General features: G+C 48.4%; 1 protein-coding gene across 1 annotated transcript in view; it reads left to right on the forward strand.

Moving 5' to 3' along the window:
* The window catches only part of CRACR2A (calcium release activated channel regulator 2A), a 67,984-nt gene that overhangs the window by 14,606 nt on the left and 38,271 nt on the right, over nt 1–15,107 (forward strand). The window contains exon 5 of the mRNA XM_021690738.1: nt 12,505–12,595. Within this exon, the coding sequence (XP_021546413.1) occupies nt 12,505–12,595 (91 nt within the window). The remainder of the gene's footprint in view (nt 1–12,504; nt 12,596–15,107) is intronic.

Here is a 15,107-nt window from a genome sequence, read left to right on the forward strand (position 1 = left end):
TCAAAGACCCCTTTATCCTTCCAGACAACATGGTGTAGAGCGAGCAGCCCTGGCATCGCCTGGAAATTTCTTAGGAATGCAGAATCTCAAGGCTCCCCCGACCCCTACTGAGTCTGCACTGTTACAAGATGTCCAGGTGCTTTGTGTGTGATTTGAGAGATGGGGAGCTGGCAGTCAGCTCTGCATTTAAGTCACGTGTGGCTCTCCAACCAGCTAGCCTTGTGAGCTTGCTCAAGTCTCTTGGCCTCTGTGAGCCTTGGTTTTCTCACCTGTATTCGTTTCTGACCCTCCCTGCACCCCCACTTTCCTCTGACCCCAACGTTGATCACCCCGAGGAGCTGCAGAAACACTCAGGCAGCACGTCGCAGAGAGGAGGGTACTCTATCACCCAAGCAGGGTGAGAGTGGTCATAGCCCGAATGGGCAGGCAGTGACCCAGCTCACGGCCTGGAATCTTCACTGCAGGGTGCTTGTGCTGGCCTGCCCTTCCACAGGGAGAGAGCCATGCTCTTGGCTGGTGTCAGAGCCGGCAAGCCCTCACATTCATCCTAAAGTGGCCTCTTTTAGTGCTTTTGCCCCAATTTAATGATTACTAAAAAGTTCTTGAGGTGAAAGTCAAGGCCACTCTCGGCTGCATGTGCAAAATGAGCTCGGCCATAGGTTCCAGCCCTCCGTACCCATCCGCTGTCGATATCCCTGCCAGGGACACCTGCGCTGGGTCAGCTGATGGAGGCCCACTGCTGGCTGGGTAGCTGTGGTGGGACTGGGGATTCCTGGGTTCCCTGGCCAGTCGCACTCCAGGGGTGTTCTCTGGGTGCAGAACCAGAGACCTGCAGGCTGTAGTGAGCAGAGCACTAAAATAGGAGGCAGGAGAAACCTGAGCTCTGGCCCAGGCACTGCCACTGATCAGCTGTGTGACCTCGGACAACTAGCTTTACCTCTCTGTGCGTCAGTTTCCTTACTGGCAACATGAGAAAATGGCTTGGTGTTTTTCAAGCTGTTTTGTGATCGTGACTCATTAGAAGAAATGCATTTGGCTTTGCAACTCCCAGACACTTCGATGTGTACATAACTGAAAATTTCCTGAAATGGAGCTCACCCTTATTACATGTGACATACTCTGACATTCTCTACTAGAGTCTCTTTTATTCTCTCGTCTTCTGTTAAAGAAACCAAAAGGCTGGTCACATCCTGCTTCTGGGTTATGACTGGACCAGATGAGCTGTAAGGGTCCTCGGAGCTCAGCAGTCAAACAAGAAACTGGAAACCCTGATAGCATCTAGAATATTTAAATGGGAGTCTTGACAAAATAATGCAGGGTGAGGTTAAGTGACTCGGAGACATCTAGGAGATGAGTTGGGGAGTTTGGGGCTGTGTGTGTCCAGGCGTCGGGGAGGGAGGAGAAGGGGAGCTCTTGGGAATGGCCTGATTCAGGCTGGAGTTCGGGGGGACCCTGAGAACTGTCTGAACATCTCCCGGACTCCTCCACGGGCTGGCATTTCCACTCTGCCTGGAGAATGAGCGCCTGTGGCAGACGTGGCTCTCGTCCTTGCTGCTGGGCGTCCAGCCCCGGCCAGGGCCCCGGGAACCCAGCACACTGTTACTCTGGCTCGCCTGTAACAAGCCCTTACTCTCTGCCTGGCTCTGAGTTGGGCAAATAGAACTCAGAGTCCCCATCTTTGAGGAGTTTATGATCACGCTGATAAGGTCGAGCTCATACCCATACAAATTCTGCCACAAAGCCGAGCCGAGAATTCCCATACCATTGAAACGCCAGATGACGTTGTCATCGGCAGCAGAGGCTTTTTCTTCCTTTTCCAGACCACACATCTCATTTCTGTCTCCTGTGGAGCCCAGAGAAAATGGGACTGCTGAGGGTGGGCATCCTGTCCCGCGGGGTTTGAGTTTTGCTGCAGTGAGTGAACCAGGTCCACTCCAGCTTCCTTCAGGTTCTCTCCAGGTTCTGTAGGGGAGGAGTGTGCAGTGGGCTTGAGTGCCTGGAAAAGCTCCTAATAGCTCCTGTCCCAAGACCAGCCTCCGGGGCCCTCCGTACCTCACTGCCCTGGATTGTTTGGTTTGGTTTTGTTTTTACCTGCCTATTGGGAATAGGTCAGTCTCCCACCCCCTTGTCCTTTGGGGTAGAGGTTGGGTCAGAATCCTGGGTACAATGTTCGACTCGGTTGTGCGTCCACTGGGAAGTAGCCACAGCCCCAGGGGGCACGGTAGAGACAAGTCAAATGCAGGAACCTCGGGCTAAAGCCTGGTTCTCCTGCTGAACTTCAGAACCTGGAGGATCCGCTGCATCTCTCCCAGGAAGTGGAGGCTAGACTGTAACAGAGCTGTGCTCCTTGTGTTCACTGCACAGAAGCTCGGAGAACTTTACATTTAGTGTGATGGATACAGTTTAGGCTTAGGAAGAACTTCAGGCCATCAGAATTACAGATTCCTGGAGCGCCTGGGTGGCTCAGTCGCTTAAGCATCCAACTCTCAATTTCGGCTCAGGTCACGATCCCAGGCTCCTGGGATCGAGCCCCGAGTTGGGGTCCCTGCTCAGCGGGGAGTCTGCTTCTCCCTCTCCCTCTGCCCCTCCCCCCACTCATGCTCGCGCTCTCTCTCTCAAACAAATAAATAAAATCTTTAAAAAAATTATAGATTCCATTGCCATGGAAAGCATCTTTCTAATTATCTTTTCTTGGAAGAAAAAAAAAAAAAAAAAACAAGCTTCAGCTCTCCAGGGGATGTAGAGTGGTACTGTCTGGAGGCAGCAACAGATTCAGACCTTTTTGCCAGAATCATTAGGGGTGCAGAAGTCCCACCCCAGGCATGCCAGATTCATTTGGTCTGGGGTGAGGACTCGAAGTCTGCATTTATAAACTATCCTGAGGGATTCTGACTTTTTTTTTTTTTGAGAGAGAGAGAGAAAGTGGGTGAGAATAGGGGGGGGCGGGCCCAGAGGGGGGGGGAGAGCCAGAACCTCAAGCAGGCTCTGTGCCCAATGTGGAGCCCAACGCGGGGCTCAATCTCATGACCCTGAGATCACGACCTGAGCCGAAATCAAGAGTCAGATGCTTAACCGACTGAGCCACACAGGCGCCCTGAGATTCTGACTTTTGACCAGAGTTGACATGTGCTGGATACATAGGCCTGGTTAGGTTCTTTACGAGGATCTAACCCTGAGGCTGGGGGTAAGGATGAATTAGGTGGTGTCTGGAGAGTGCTTTGAGCTCTTGGAAGAAAAGTGCTTTCAAAGATCAAAGGCAGGCTGTGGGCTGTACTCTGCCTGCTCAGGCCTCTGTAGCTCAGTATCCTGGGAGGACCACCCAGGCTGCCTGCTTCACATCACTGGGGGACCACACTTGGCTTTGACAAACAGCAACACTCCCCAGGGCCTTGTTGGAATCAGTTCCTCATCTGCACAGCCTTTCTTGTCCAGCTGAGTCAGGCCTCGGGCAGTTTCGTGGGAGCCTGGGGGCCCTTAAATTGCAGCTCCTGCCCAGCCACTATCCAGGCACTTTCTGTCTAGAGGGATTTCCCTGGGCTCTGGGAGGGTGTCCAGACCAGGAGGGAAGGTGTCTTACAGCCTAACATGCAGCCTACCTGGGATACCGGCTGTACTGCTACAAGCCTGGGAACTGGGATTCTATAATATGAAGCTGCAGAGACATGAGCATCTTTGGGGGAGGAGGGTCACCGCTTCCCTGGCCCTGTCTCCAGATAGGGCAGCAAATAAAGCATCATGGGTATGGCAGGCGGCCCTTGCGTTCCACCTGCAAAGGACCTTAGCTGTGTGGTTCTCGAATGTTCGCTTGCTTCAGCATTACCAGAGGATCTTGGTTGAGAGGAAGATTCCTAGGTCTCTTCCCCAGAGAGTTTAAATCGGTATGTCTTGGGGAGGGAGCCCAAGAATGTGCATCTTAGCGCACATCCCCAGTGGGTCTGACGCAGGCAGGCCACACACCCCACTTTGAGAAATGCTGCTCGAGCCTGTTTTTCCAGAATATATCCATCTGCAAAAGGTACACTCCAGGGTGCCCTTCCAGTCTGGAATTTTAGTCTTGTTCTTAGGGTGAAGATAAGAAGTTTTTGGTGAGGGTCTTAAGTAATGATGTTATGCCTCAATAAGGCACACGTTTTTTATTGGTATATTATCATCTGAGGCAGAAGCACAGTGTTATCTGAAGCAAACTGAAAGGTGAGGATTATCTGTGCTCTGTATACACCATGGGCATGATTTGTAAACCTAATGAAAAATGGGCTGCTTTATAGGATGGGATAAAGCTGCAAAGTTGGTTTATACAAGGCAGCAGAATCTAATTAGGGAGAAACCATCCATCTTGAAAATCCAATTGGCGATTATACAGTCTTTGCAGAATTTTATACAAACTCTTATGTTTTCCTTTCATTCAGCTCTACTCCAGTCACGTCGTGGGTAGTGTGCATGCATGTGCGTGGGTGTGAGACAGAGACAGGCAGAGACAGAGACAGAGATAGGGAGGCAATTAGAGAGACTGACTTCAGGAGAACAAGAAAACCCCAAACAGGATTTTTCTAGGAAGAACTTCTCTTTGCTGTCCAGAGCCTGCAGCTGCCTGAAGAAGGTGGCAGGGGGCAGCAGCGAGTCTGAATCCCGCCTTTACCATTCTCATCCCAACCACCAAGCAGGCTGAGCCTGAATGTGCTTCCATTTTCTTTGGCAAATAGCAAACTCCTGGAGACTTTTCAGTCCAGGGTCTTCACTCTGTGCTCAGTGCACATGGGGTGAGGGTGGGGAAGACATGGGAAAAGGGATCAGGCCCTTCTGGTGATCTCAGCCCTCTCTAGCCCTGGTGGGCCCCATTCCTTGCGCCAGTTCCCGCTCAGCTCCACAATTGACAGACTCCAGGTGGAATCTGGATAGTTGGCAATCCTGAACACAAATGTATGGAGTTTCCAGTGTAAGCACTTAGGATGCTTGGAAAGACACAATGGTGTCGTGGATGGAACATGAGACAGGGAGTCAAGGCCTGGGTTCTCCCTTTACTCAGACCCTGGGTATCTGGGTGCCCACAGACTGGTCACTTCCTTGCTCTGACTCTCATTTTCTTCACATGCAAAACAAGGAGGTTGGGAATACATGAGCTTTTCAAGCCCAGGCTCTGATGGGGAGAGAGATTCTTCCTCTCTTCACATCTGCCTTTCACCAGATTGTGCAAACTAGGAGAAGTGATCAGACCACTGCCCCTGCACATGGAAACACATGAAATCAGGATGATTACTCTCCAAGTCTGGAGGCATTTCTAAGCTCTGCCTTGAGTTCAAGCTTCTGTAATTTATCTAAAAGGTAGAAAAATGCCATTTGCCCAAGGTCAAGACTACACCTTCATTTAGGGAAGAAGGAACTACTATTTTTCCTGAAATGATTTTAGCACACCCCTGCCTAGAACCTAGAAGGTTGACCAGATGACTTTCTGAGACCTTCTGAAATTTGAACGGATTCTGTTCCTAAGTGAAGGCAAAAAGGAAACAGGACGCAGCAGAAGGGTATTTTGACCAAGCAATACTCTATAGCAGAAGGCCTTGGCCCGTGTGTCATTAGCTGGAACCCCAGTGGTACTGAGCATTAATGCTTTACTCCAGTGTGGTACCTTAACTCTCTGTGTGCAAATCACTTTGTGAAGGTTAATTAATTTTCACAGTCCCTGTGGGAACCTGGCAGGGTAAGTTATTGCTAACTACATTTCCCCTTTCAGTTCCCTGCAAATAATCTGTAAAGGCCTCTCAGAACTAAGCCTTGTATTTACATGAGAATCACTGTATCTCCACCCCTACTCCTTTCCTACACATCCCATCCTAAATCTCCAATACCCCGCACATGCTTACAGTTCTCCTTTAGAGAACAGATGTCTGCCATAGTCAGACACCCTAAGTGCCGTTCTGTCCTCTAAGCCTGGCTTTCAATAGGACTCATTCTTTCAGATCCATCACTGCCCTATGGCATCCTCAGTATATAATTGTTGTTTCTTCCCTTCACTCTTGAAAATCTCCCTTTTCTGGAGTACCTGGGTGGCTCAGTCATTAAGCGTCTGCCTTCCCCTCGGGTCATGGTCCCAGGGTCCTGGGATCGAGTCCCACATCGGGCTTCTTGCTTGGCGGGGAGCCTGCTTCTCCTCTCCCACTCCCCCCAGCTTGTGTTCCCTCTCTCGCTTTGTCTCTCTCTGTCAAATAAATAAAATCTTTAAAAAAAAAAAAAAAGAAAGAAAAGAAAATCTCCCTTTTCTGGACTCAGCCTCTCTTAACTTTTCCCCTGAGAACTCTACCATCTCCCCACTACTGTAGGGGGCTCTGTCCACTTCCCTCCAGGTAGGGCTCTGTGGTCACAGAGTTGCTATCAGCCAGAGCTAGGGAGGCACAGTGGGGTGGGGTCTACTGCATGGTGTGTGGCTTCTTTCACCTGCTCCTTTCCTCCATGCCACATTAGCATTGAACTTGGTGTTCTTAGCGGCTAAAATCCTGGTGTACAGAGTCCATCCCATTGGTCTAAATTATTTCACCCAGCGTGTTACTTTACAAAGCGCTTAACCAATACTTAATGTTGATGGTGATGTTACAGCTCTCTCTTTCCACACTTTCTCTTCTTCCTGAGCCACCTCAGGTTTTGTCCTTCCCCAAGTCTTCTGTTCCCTGTGTTTCCCCATTCTCACACACATCTGCTGCTGCATAATTCCGCTTCAGTTTCTACTTGCCCCTTGGCTGAAATCCGAAGGAATTATAAAGCAGCAACTCTTACAAAGGGGTCCACAAGCCCCTGGAGAATCAGAGAACTCATTTACTTAGAATTTATTAAATGCATTCTATCGGCTACCTATTGTGCTAAATAACTCCACATGCATTATCTTATTTAAACCTCACAACTTCACTCTAAAGTAGGTATTGCTATCTGATTTTCCAGATGCAGAAAGCCTCAGGCTCACTGAGGACATGGGACTTGTCCAAAGCCACAGAGCTTGTAAATGTCAGGATCAGGATTTGAACCAAGGCCTTTTTACTCTGGGTCTAAGGAATTCTGAGCCAACCATAGCTGTCAGCAGGTTATAACCTAGACTACACTGGAATATGCTAGAGGCACTATCCAGCCATTATACTGAAAGAGCAAGAAAGTGAGGATAAATGTTGGTGCTCATAACTACTCCACTGCCTCCTTATATTTGTTTCTCTGTCTCATTGAAAGCTCGTGTCTCTTTCTCTCCCTATTCTCTGTCCCTCCTCCCCCTGTAGCTCAAAATGACTAGGCACAGATAGCAGACAAGGGAATAATTAAATAAACACTGCCCTGGGTTGTGTGTTGGGGAGGTGTTTTAAGAATGGGTAATAGAAGATAGGTTGAATATTTATGCCCACATGGTATGAAAAGCTCAGAGAGTTCTATTATAGATTGCTATCTTTGTCTTTTTCAATATTTTTACCAGTGGCATGAACAAAGGAAGATAAGGAAGAATATTTTGTAGTAATTTAAAAAGTTCCATCCATAAAGAAGCTACAACAGAAATAAACTTTTAGGCATCAAATAACATAGCAGCAAAATAGGTAAGGCGAAAACTTTTAGAAAAAAAAGAACATTTGATAAAAACAAGACTTGAGAGGATTTTAACAAACTTATCTAGGATTTGATACATTAGTCAGGAAAAAGTGCTATAAGTATGTAAAATATTTAAAACCATCAAGCAGCAAGCTTAATTTAAGAGATAAATATAGAGTTGTGTACCCTGCAGTAGAATACACATGCTTCTCATGAAGTTATGCAAAAAGTGATAATGTTTTTGATTACACAGGAAAGGTTCATAGATTCTAAGAAGTAGATACCTTACCAATATATATAGTTTTACTAATAAACTATTTTTTTATAATAAACTAGAAACCAGTAGTTTTTATATTAAAAACACTCTTTTAGGGGTGCCTGTGTGCCTCAGTCGGTTAAGTGTCTGACTTTGGCTCAGGTCATGATCTCAGCGTCCTGGGATGGAGCCTGCATCAGGCTCCATGCTCAGTGAGGAGTCTGCTTCTCTCTCTCTCTCCCTCTACCCCTCCTTCCGCTCATGCTCTCTTTCTCTTTCAAATAAAGAAAATGTTAAAAAATTAAAAATAAAAACACTTCTAAACAACTCTCAGATGAATTAAATAATCAAAACTGACAAACTAAGACAATATATTATTTACCTTACATTATGATTAAAAATGTAAAATACCAACAAAGCTTGGAAGGTCATTGAGTACACTGGATGACCAGTTGGGATCCATTAAGATAATGTCAGGCTGGAAAGATGGATGGACTCTAATAGAATTACACCTGAGATCTTGCTCTGGTGTCCAAAAAGCCAATGACAGAAGCACAAGGCGGAAGAGATGTGATTCAGTAGCACCATCTTTAAAAGAAGAACAATCACACAGACAAAAGATTTAGAGGTTTTACTTGACAAATGGGTTCGGCATTCATCAACTGTGATGTGGCTGCCAAGAAAAGTTAATGTGATTTTAGGCTGCATGAATAGATATGCAGTGTCTAGAACAAGAGAGGCGTAGTCCAGCTCTAAGCTGTGCTAATCAGACTTCACACACTGGGCATTCCGTCGGGGGTTCTGTGGCTCGAGGAAGCTAAATCAGGGCACATTCAGAGAAAAGTAAAGAGAAAGGTGAAGGGATGTACAAAAAAAAAAAAAGATCCCCATGAGCCATGGTTGGAGGAAGTAAAGAGACATGGCATATACCCAAGGCAACTCCTTGAAGTCTTAATGCTGTTTTCAAATATATAAAGGGTTTTTATGCAGAGGAGGGCTAAGGTCATAGAAAGACATATTTCTGTGAGCCAGAATATTCCAAAGATGAAAGAGCTGTTTAGAGATCCAGCCAGGTTTCCTATCGCTAGAGGTGTTCTAACCTAGTTTGGGTAAATACATGGCAGGGACATTGTGGCAAGGGTTTTAGCACTGGGAAAATAGGTGGTTGGATCAGGCAGAACTTCCAACCCTGAAATTCTTCAGTTCCTCTGGAATCCGGTGTTCCCTGAGTATGGTCTTTCCATGGGCTACTGATTTAGGTATCCCAAGTCTTAAATTGATTTTGTACACATTTTCAGCATTCACATTTTGAGCATAGACCCTGCGGATGACGAAAATGACTGAGTGTCCTAACCTCGATGAGACAGCATCAGCCCAGATGAGACAGTTTTTTGGGATTTTAAAAGGAAACATTCAATTAAAGACATCTGATGTTCTAAGAGTTCAGAGAAGGGGTCAGCGAGGGTTCGAATAGGTGGGGAAATTCTCACGGGGAAGATGAAAAAGTATATGTGTGCTTCGGGCAATCTGAGCGGTTTTCGAAATTGTGCTAACAGAGATGTATGTACTGAGCAAGCATAATTGGTTGCTTCTCTCCTTTGGTGGGGGAATATGGTGTGCGGGCTGGCATGCCACATGCCACACGGGCAGACCTCTTTAGAGTGTCTCTCACGATTACCCTTCTCATGACCACTGCAGAGCTCCCCGCAGACACAGGCTTCCGGCCCTGCAGCTCCCGCTCACACACAGCCTGTGTCTCTAACAGATGGATCTGACAGGAGCCTTTATTGATGAAGCTTTCCGTTCTTCATCTTCCTGATTGCCTCTCACCTTTTCCAAACCCAGCAGCACTTTTATCCTTGAAACTAAGACCTTCCTCCCCTTGGGGGACAATGGCTCTTGCCCTCCACAGCCCATGACAATAATTACAATAACAAATAATCCCTTACATTTACTTAGGGCTTTGCTGTTCCAAATGCTTTTCACGCCGGCTCTCTTGTTTGTTCATCATGCTGGTGCCGGGGCAGGGTGGGGAGGAGTGGGGACTCGGGGCACGTGCTACTCTGGGATGTAAGGAGGTCAGAGTGCTCAAGGTCACACTGAGGATTTGAGCTGATTCCGGGTTCAGAACCCAGGGCTTTTGAAGCCCTGAGCTGGTTTAGTGGTGTGAGTGGTATGAACAGCACTGTGATGCCCCCCATTCCTGGCGCTCATGTGTCTGACTAGGGCTGGTCATGAGTCAGTCAGTCAGTCCATGGGACTCATCCTCTGAAGACCTTCAGGCCTGGCCCAGTCCCCTAGGATGCCAGCTTTATTCAAAAGCATTTCCAGAGGTTTGGTTCCATGAATAAGTCTGGTTAGCCTGGACCTGGGCTCATTAAAGCCCACCTGGAACCCCAGGGCTTCTTTGCAATGGACCCAGCCTTTGTTAATGAGGGCTAGAAGGAGGCACCATTCAGAGACTGTCTGCCTTCCCCCTATTTGTTTTTTTAGCAATCTGCAAAATTACTTACTTTATGACAAGCAAACTGACATGCGAGCATGAAGAACAGAGTTTGTTAATTTAATCAAATGAAACATAGAGCAAAGTTAATATAACACATTTAATGATGGTATAGAATTGATGCCCTGTATGGTTATTAAGCATAAATGGTAAACAGCTTATATGGATGACTGTAATTAGTATTGCTTTATCAGAGCAAATCAATTTTTAAGTTTCTCTCATCTCACTTTATTAGTTCTTCAGTATTTATATAGTTGGAATCACTGTCTAAAGTTGTCCTTTATACCATTTGCCATCTAGCACCTGAATTTCTTTGAACATAGGAAGATAATGCCAGGGACCCAGAGAAGACTTTCTTTCTGAAAGTCCCTTCAGATGGTGTTCATTTCTGCCCTTGAGGTGTCCCTATTCAAGAGCAGGTACATTTGCTCCTTATTTCTTATACTTATTATGGGCTGGCTAATGACAAAAGTAACAATCCAAAACATTTGTCATTTAGCACGAAGAGATTTCTTACTCTTAGCCAACCGGAAATTTCCTACGCCCAGGATGGTAGTAAACACAGGGCTCCAGCTCGTGGAAGTCACCTTTTGCTGAGCGCATCCTGAGGCCATTGCCATACTCACTCCAAAGGTTTCTGGCTTTGGGGGTACAGCCAAGAGAGGGAACTTAGAGGCTTCTGCTTCGATATGAGTGACCTTGGCCATGACGACTCACACCAGTTCCTTGTCTGGGTCACTTTTGTGGTTCCTGTAGACCTGGACGGATGCCAGGCAGAATGGCTCCTTAGTCACGTTCCATCTGTGTGGCACAGGTAGCAAGTGAGGAAGGGACATCCTTGGGCAGCAGGGAAGGCCTGGCACTAGATTGGAGTCCTGAGTGGACATCAGGGAGGTGGAGGTTAAAACGATGAAGGACTCAGAGGAATAAACACGTTGCCATCCTTGATGTTTTGTTCAGAAATCTTCCCAGTACCCCTTAGAACTGAAAACCAGAGCCCTTTGCTTCGTTATTAAAGTCTCATTCCTTGGATAAAGGGCAGAGGGGGCTTGCCACCATTTGAGTTTAGAATGGCAAGTGCCAAATGTTATAGTATGAGTAGGTTCAAAACAGACCTTGAGAACCAAGACATCAGCCTGCTCCTGAGCGTGGATTCTTCCCCTTAACAGGTGAGAAAGAGGACCAGGGGGCACTGAGCCAGAGAGAAACTTTCAGTGCAGGTCAGAGAAGAGGTGTCACGGTACAGTCCCCTGGGATGCTTTGGCCAGATAACTTCCATCTCTGTTCAAATTTTCAGCCTTCTTGTTTGAATTTGGACGTGGGTGGGGGGCGGCACTCAAAGGAGGACCTATCTGGACAACACCAGAGATGACCTATACATCTTGTTCCCAAAGCCGTATTTGTCTTGGTCTCTATATAGGAGCAGGGTACCCAGGTATCTCCTTCCCGTCCTGTGGGGGTCCTCAGTGTAAGAAGAAGATGCTGGCAGGGGGATGAGGACATCTCATCATCACCGCCCACCTTGAACCAGCCTGCCCCTTCTCATGCTGTCTGCCTGGGGCCCTGGACCTGAGATGGCATGAGCACTGGACAGGTGTGACCCCCCTTCCTTTGTCGGGGGCGTGGTGTCAGTGGTTGTCCTTATCATGGAATCTTTTGACATTTTCTGAGCAATGTGCATCACACGAGCACACAGTTTCGGGAGAGCCCTCTGACTGTGCCGTTCAGACCATGCTAATGTAGCCAAGTAGAAAGAAAGCATCCAAAGTGGGAAGGAGAGCAACCAAGAACCCAAATAGGAAAGAAGCCCGCACAACACAACTTTATGCTGACTATAGGTGTAGGGACCAGCGGACAATAGGGAGGTCCGTCCAGCAGAGGCCAGGGGCTCGTTGTTGAAATAAAGCGAGGTTAAGGAAGATGGAGCCAGGGAAGCCTCACTGAGGAGTGTAGGGGTCATCTAGAAATGATGGCCTCCTCATCCAGGAGGAGGAGAAGGTCCTGCTAGGCCTGCGTGGTCTGCTAATCCTGAGGAACTGATCTCGCAGCTTTGGCGGATGGGACCTACACAGTCACCCCCACCAACCCAAGCTCCTGACGGGGTCCTGGTGCTGGGCCCCAGGACTTGTGCTGTAGGATAAAGGAACTTGGGTGTAGACCTCATGAAACTCTCCTTCTGCCGCCTCTGCAGGAAAATTGCTGCTTATGATGAAGAAATCCAGCATCTCTATGAGGAGATGGAACAGCAAATCAAGCATGAGAAGGAGCAGTTTCTCCTAAAAGTAAGACTCCACACCGGGACTCGGCTCTGAGGGCCCGGGGGAAAGATCGCCTGCTCTGACCCCCACCCCAAGTTGAAGATTGCAGCACCCCCACCCGCGGCACCGTGGGTTCCCTGTTTCTCTGCTTTAGATTTTTCAAGGCATCTGTCACCCTCACATGTGGCATTTAATTTCCTTCTTTATTTTTGTTGATTGGGGTCTGTCTCCTACTAACTTGAAAGCTCCACAAGAGCAGGAATCTTTCTTTCACTTGCCAATGCGTCCTTAGCACCTCAGCCAAGCTTGGAGCGTAGTAGGTCCTCAACAAACATGTGTTGAATCACTGAATGAATGAACAAGGGACAAAGGAATGAATGAATAAATGAGCGAAAGGATGAAGGTACATGCATTGCCCATCGCAGCAGCTTGAAGACAGGGTCTGACACGGGCTGGTCCCCAGAGCTATGTGGCAGGCCCACCCAGATGCAGTCCATTCCACTCCGTGCCCAGCAACTCTTCTCAGGGGCCATCATTAGAGTCTATGCTTCCCATCCTTTCCCTTAGACACCTAGAAAATTTAATACCCAAGACAAGTCAAATCCCACCCTTCTCGGACACTGTGGAAGAACATTTAAAACATGCATCCCCTGTTCCTCATCTGGCACTTAGCTTCCTACCAAGCCCTGCTGTTTGTCTTGGGAGGTCAGAATTGGTGAAATTCTCCCCTTTTGCAAGCTAAGCAGGGGCCTTTGGGGAACATATTTATAAAACAAAGCTACAGGAAACTCTCTCTTATCTATTTTTGGATTATCCAGCTTGGTGGGTTCTCAGCAGAAAAGTCTTTAATCTCAAATGGTAGCCTCCTCCCTTCGTTCAGGCTGCTATTACAAGATGCCATAAACAGGTGGCTTATAAACAACAAACATTTATTTCTCACAATTCTGGGGGATGGGAAGTCCAAACTCAGGGGGCCAGCGGGGGAGTCAGGTTCTGGTGAGAGCCCACTTCCTGGGTTTGGCTGTGGCCTTCTTGCTGTGTCCTCACAGGGCGGAGGGTGCAGGCAAGTGCCCTTTAATAAGGGCTCTAATCCCACTCCTGTGGGCTCTGCCCTCATGACGCACTCACCTCCCAAAGGCCCCACCTCCTCGGGGCCATCACCTTGGGGCTTAAGTTTCAACATGTGACTTCTGGGGATACAACGTAGAGACCACGTCATCCCCTGCCTCTCAGAACCGAACCTGGCCATTATCACAACCCCATCCCTCCTCCTAAATGCAGGTTGGTTTGAACCAATTTTTAATTTTATGCTGGTTGGATTATCCACACCAAGGCTCTATTTATTATCATAGATGCCATTTAAATTGAGGTGGGGTTGGAATGCTTTCCAGAAAAAGCCAGTCATGTTCTCCAACTAGATCCCTCTGAAGGCTTGTCAATATTTCCAGACTCTACCCCACTCTTTCTTTTTGGAGCTTTAAAACATTCAGCCTGTCCCCTGACCTTCAGCGTAGTTGGGTGAGTATAAGGCCGACAGAACTCAAACACTTGTCACCCAGGGGACCCTAAAATAGTTTCTGAGAACAGCGGCCGCTTCCCTCCTTGCAGTGGGAAAGCCACTCCCTTGACCCCAGATGATCTGCTTCTAGGCCGTGACTACAGGTCAAAGGTCCTAGCTGAAGAAGAAAGCATGCTTCTAGAAGTGAAAGGTGGGCCAAGGCATGGGAACTGGGAATGGGAGGAGGTCGGAGGAAAAACTTCAAGGACACATTCATATCATGTTAAGGTGATGTGACAACGCTGCTGTACCCTTTCACCCACCCTCTGCTCCCCCTTCCCCTGCTTAGTACCCCAGGCCTTTCAGGCCCCGTGCTTAGATGTACGCTTTTTGCGGAAACATGGAAACTGTTGAGATGTGCTGGGCTTTGCAGACACAGGCTTTTGCCTGGTCCCAGAGTGAGGACAGTGGCATTACAGTTTGGGACAGCATGGGAAGGGCTGGCCCTTCTGGCCGGGGCTTGGCTCCTGGCGCTACACGGAGCAGTTTGTTTGACCGTGAGGGAAATGCTTAATCGCTTGCACGCTCTGGCTCCAGCTCCGGGATAAGAGGAGCCCTCAAGGCTCTGTGCCAGTGGTGGGGGGGCTCAGTAAGACCCTCCGCAAGCCCACTGTGGGGATGGCAGCATCTGCGCTAGAATTCTGGAGCCGCCCCCTCCCCCCTCGCCCCGGCACTGTTCGCAGGGCGCCCACTCTGTGAGCGATGCCCCAGGCTGAGTGAAGCGGGGTCCCTGGTAAAAGAGTTGCGAACAGGGGCTGCCTGGTCCAGCCCTGCCTCTGCCGTTGCATGTGGTTGACAGGAGGACCATCGCAGGCTCTCCCCGAGCTCCCTTTCCCTGCCTGAGGGGCCGGGTAGCGGCTGATGATGATGAGCCCAGGCTAATCCTGAGCCTTTGAACGGAGGTGTCCAAAGACCTGTACCTGAGAGTGGTTTTGTGCCCCCCCCCCGCTCCCCTGGGGGCGCCGTCGTGCCCAACCT

This window comes from Neomonachus schauinslandi, chromosome 5 (assembly GCF_002201575.2).
Source record: "Neomonachus schauinslandi chromosome 5, ASM220157v2, whole genome shotgun sequence".
NCBI classification, from domain to species: domain Eukaryota; kingdom Metazoa; phylum Chordata; class Mammalia; order Carnivora; family Phocidae; genus Neomonachus; species Neomonachus schauinslandi.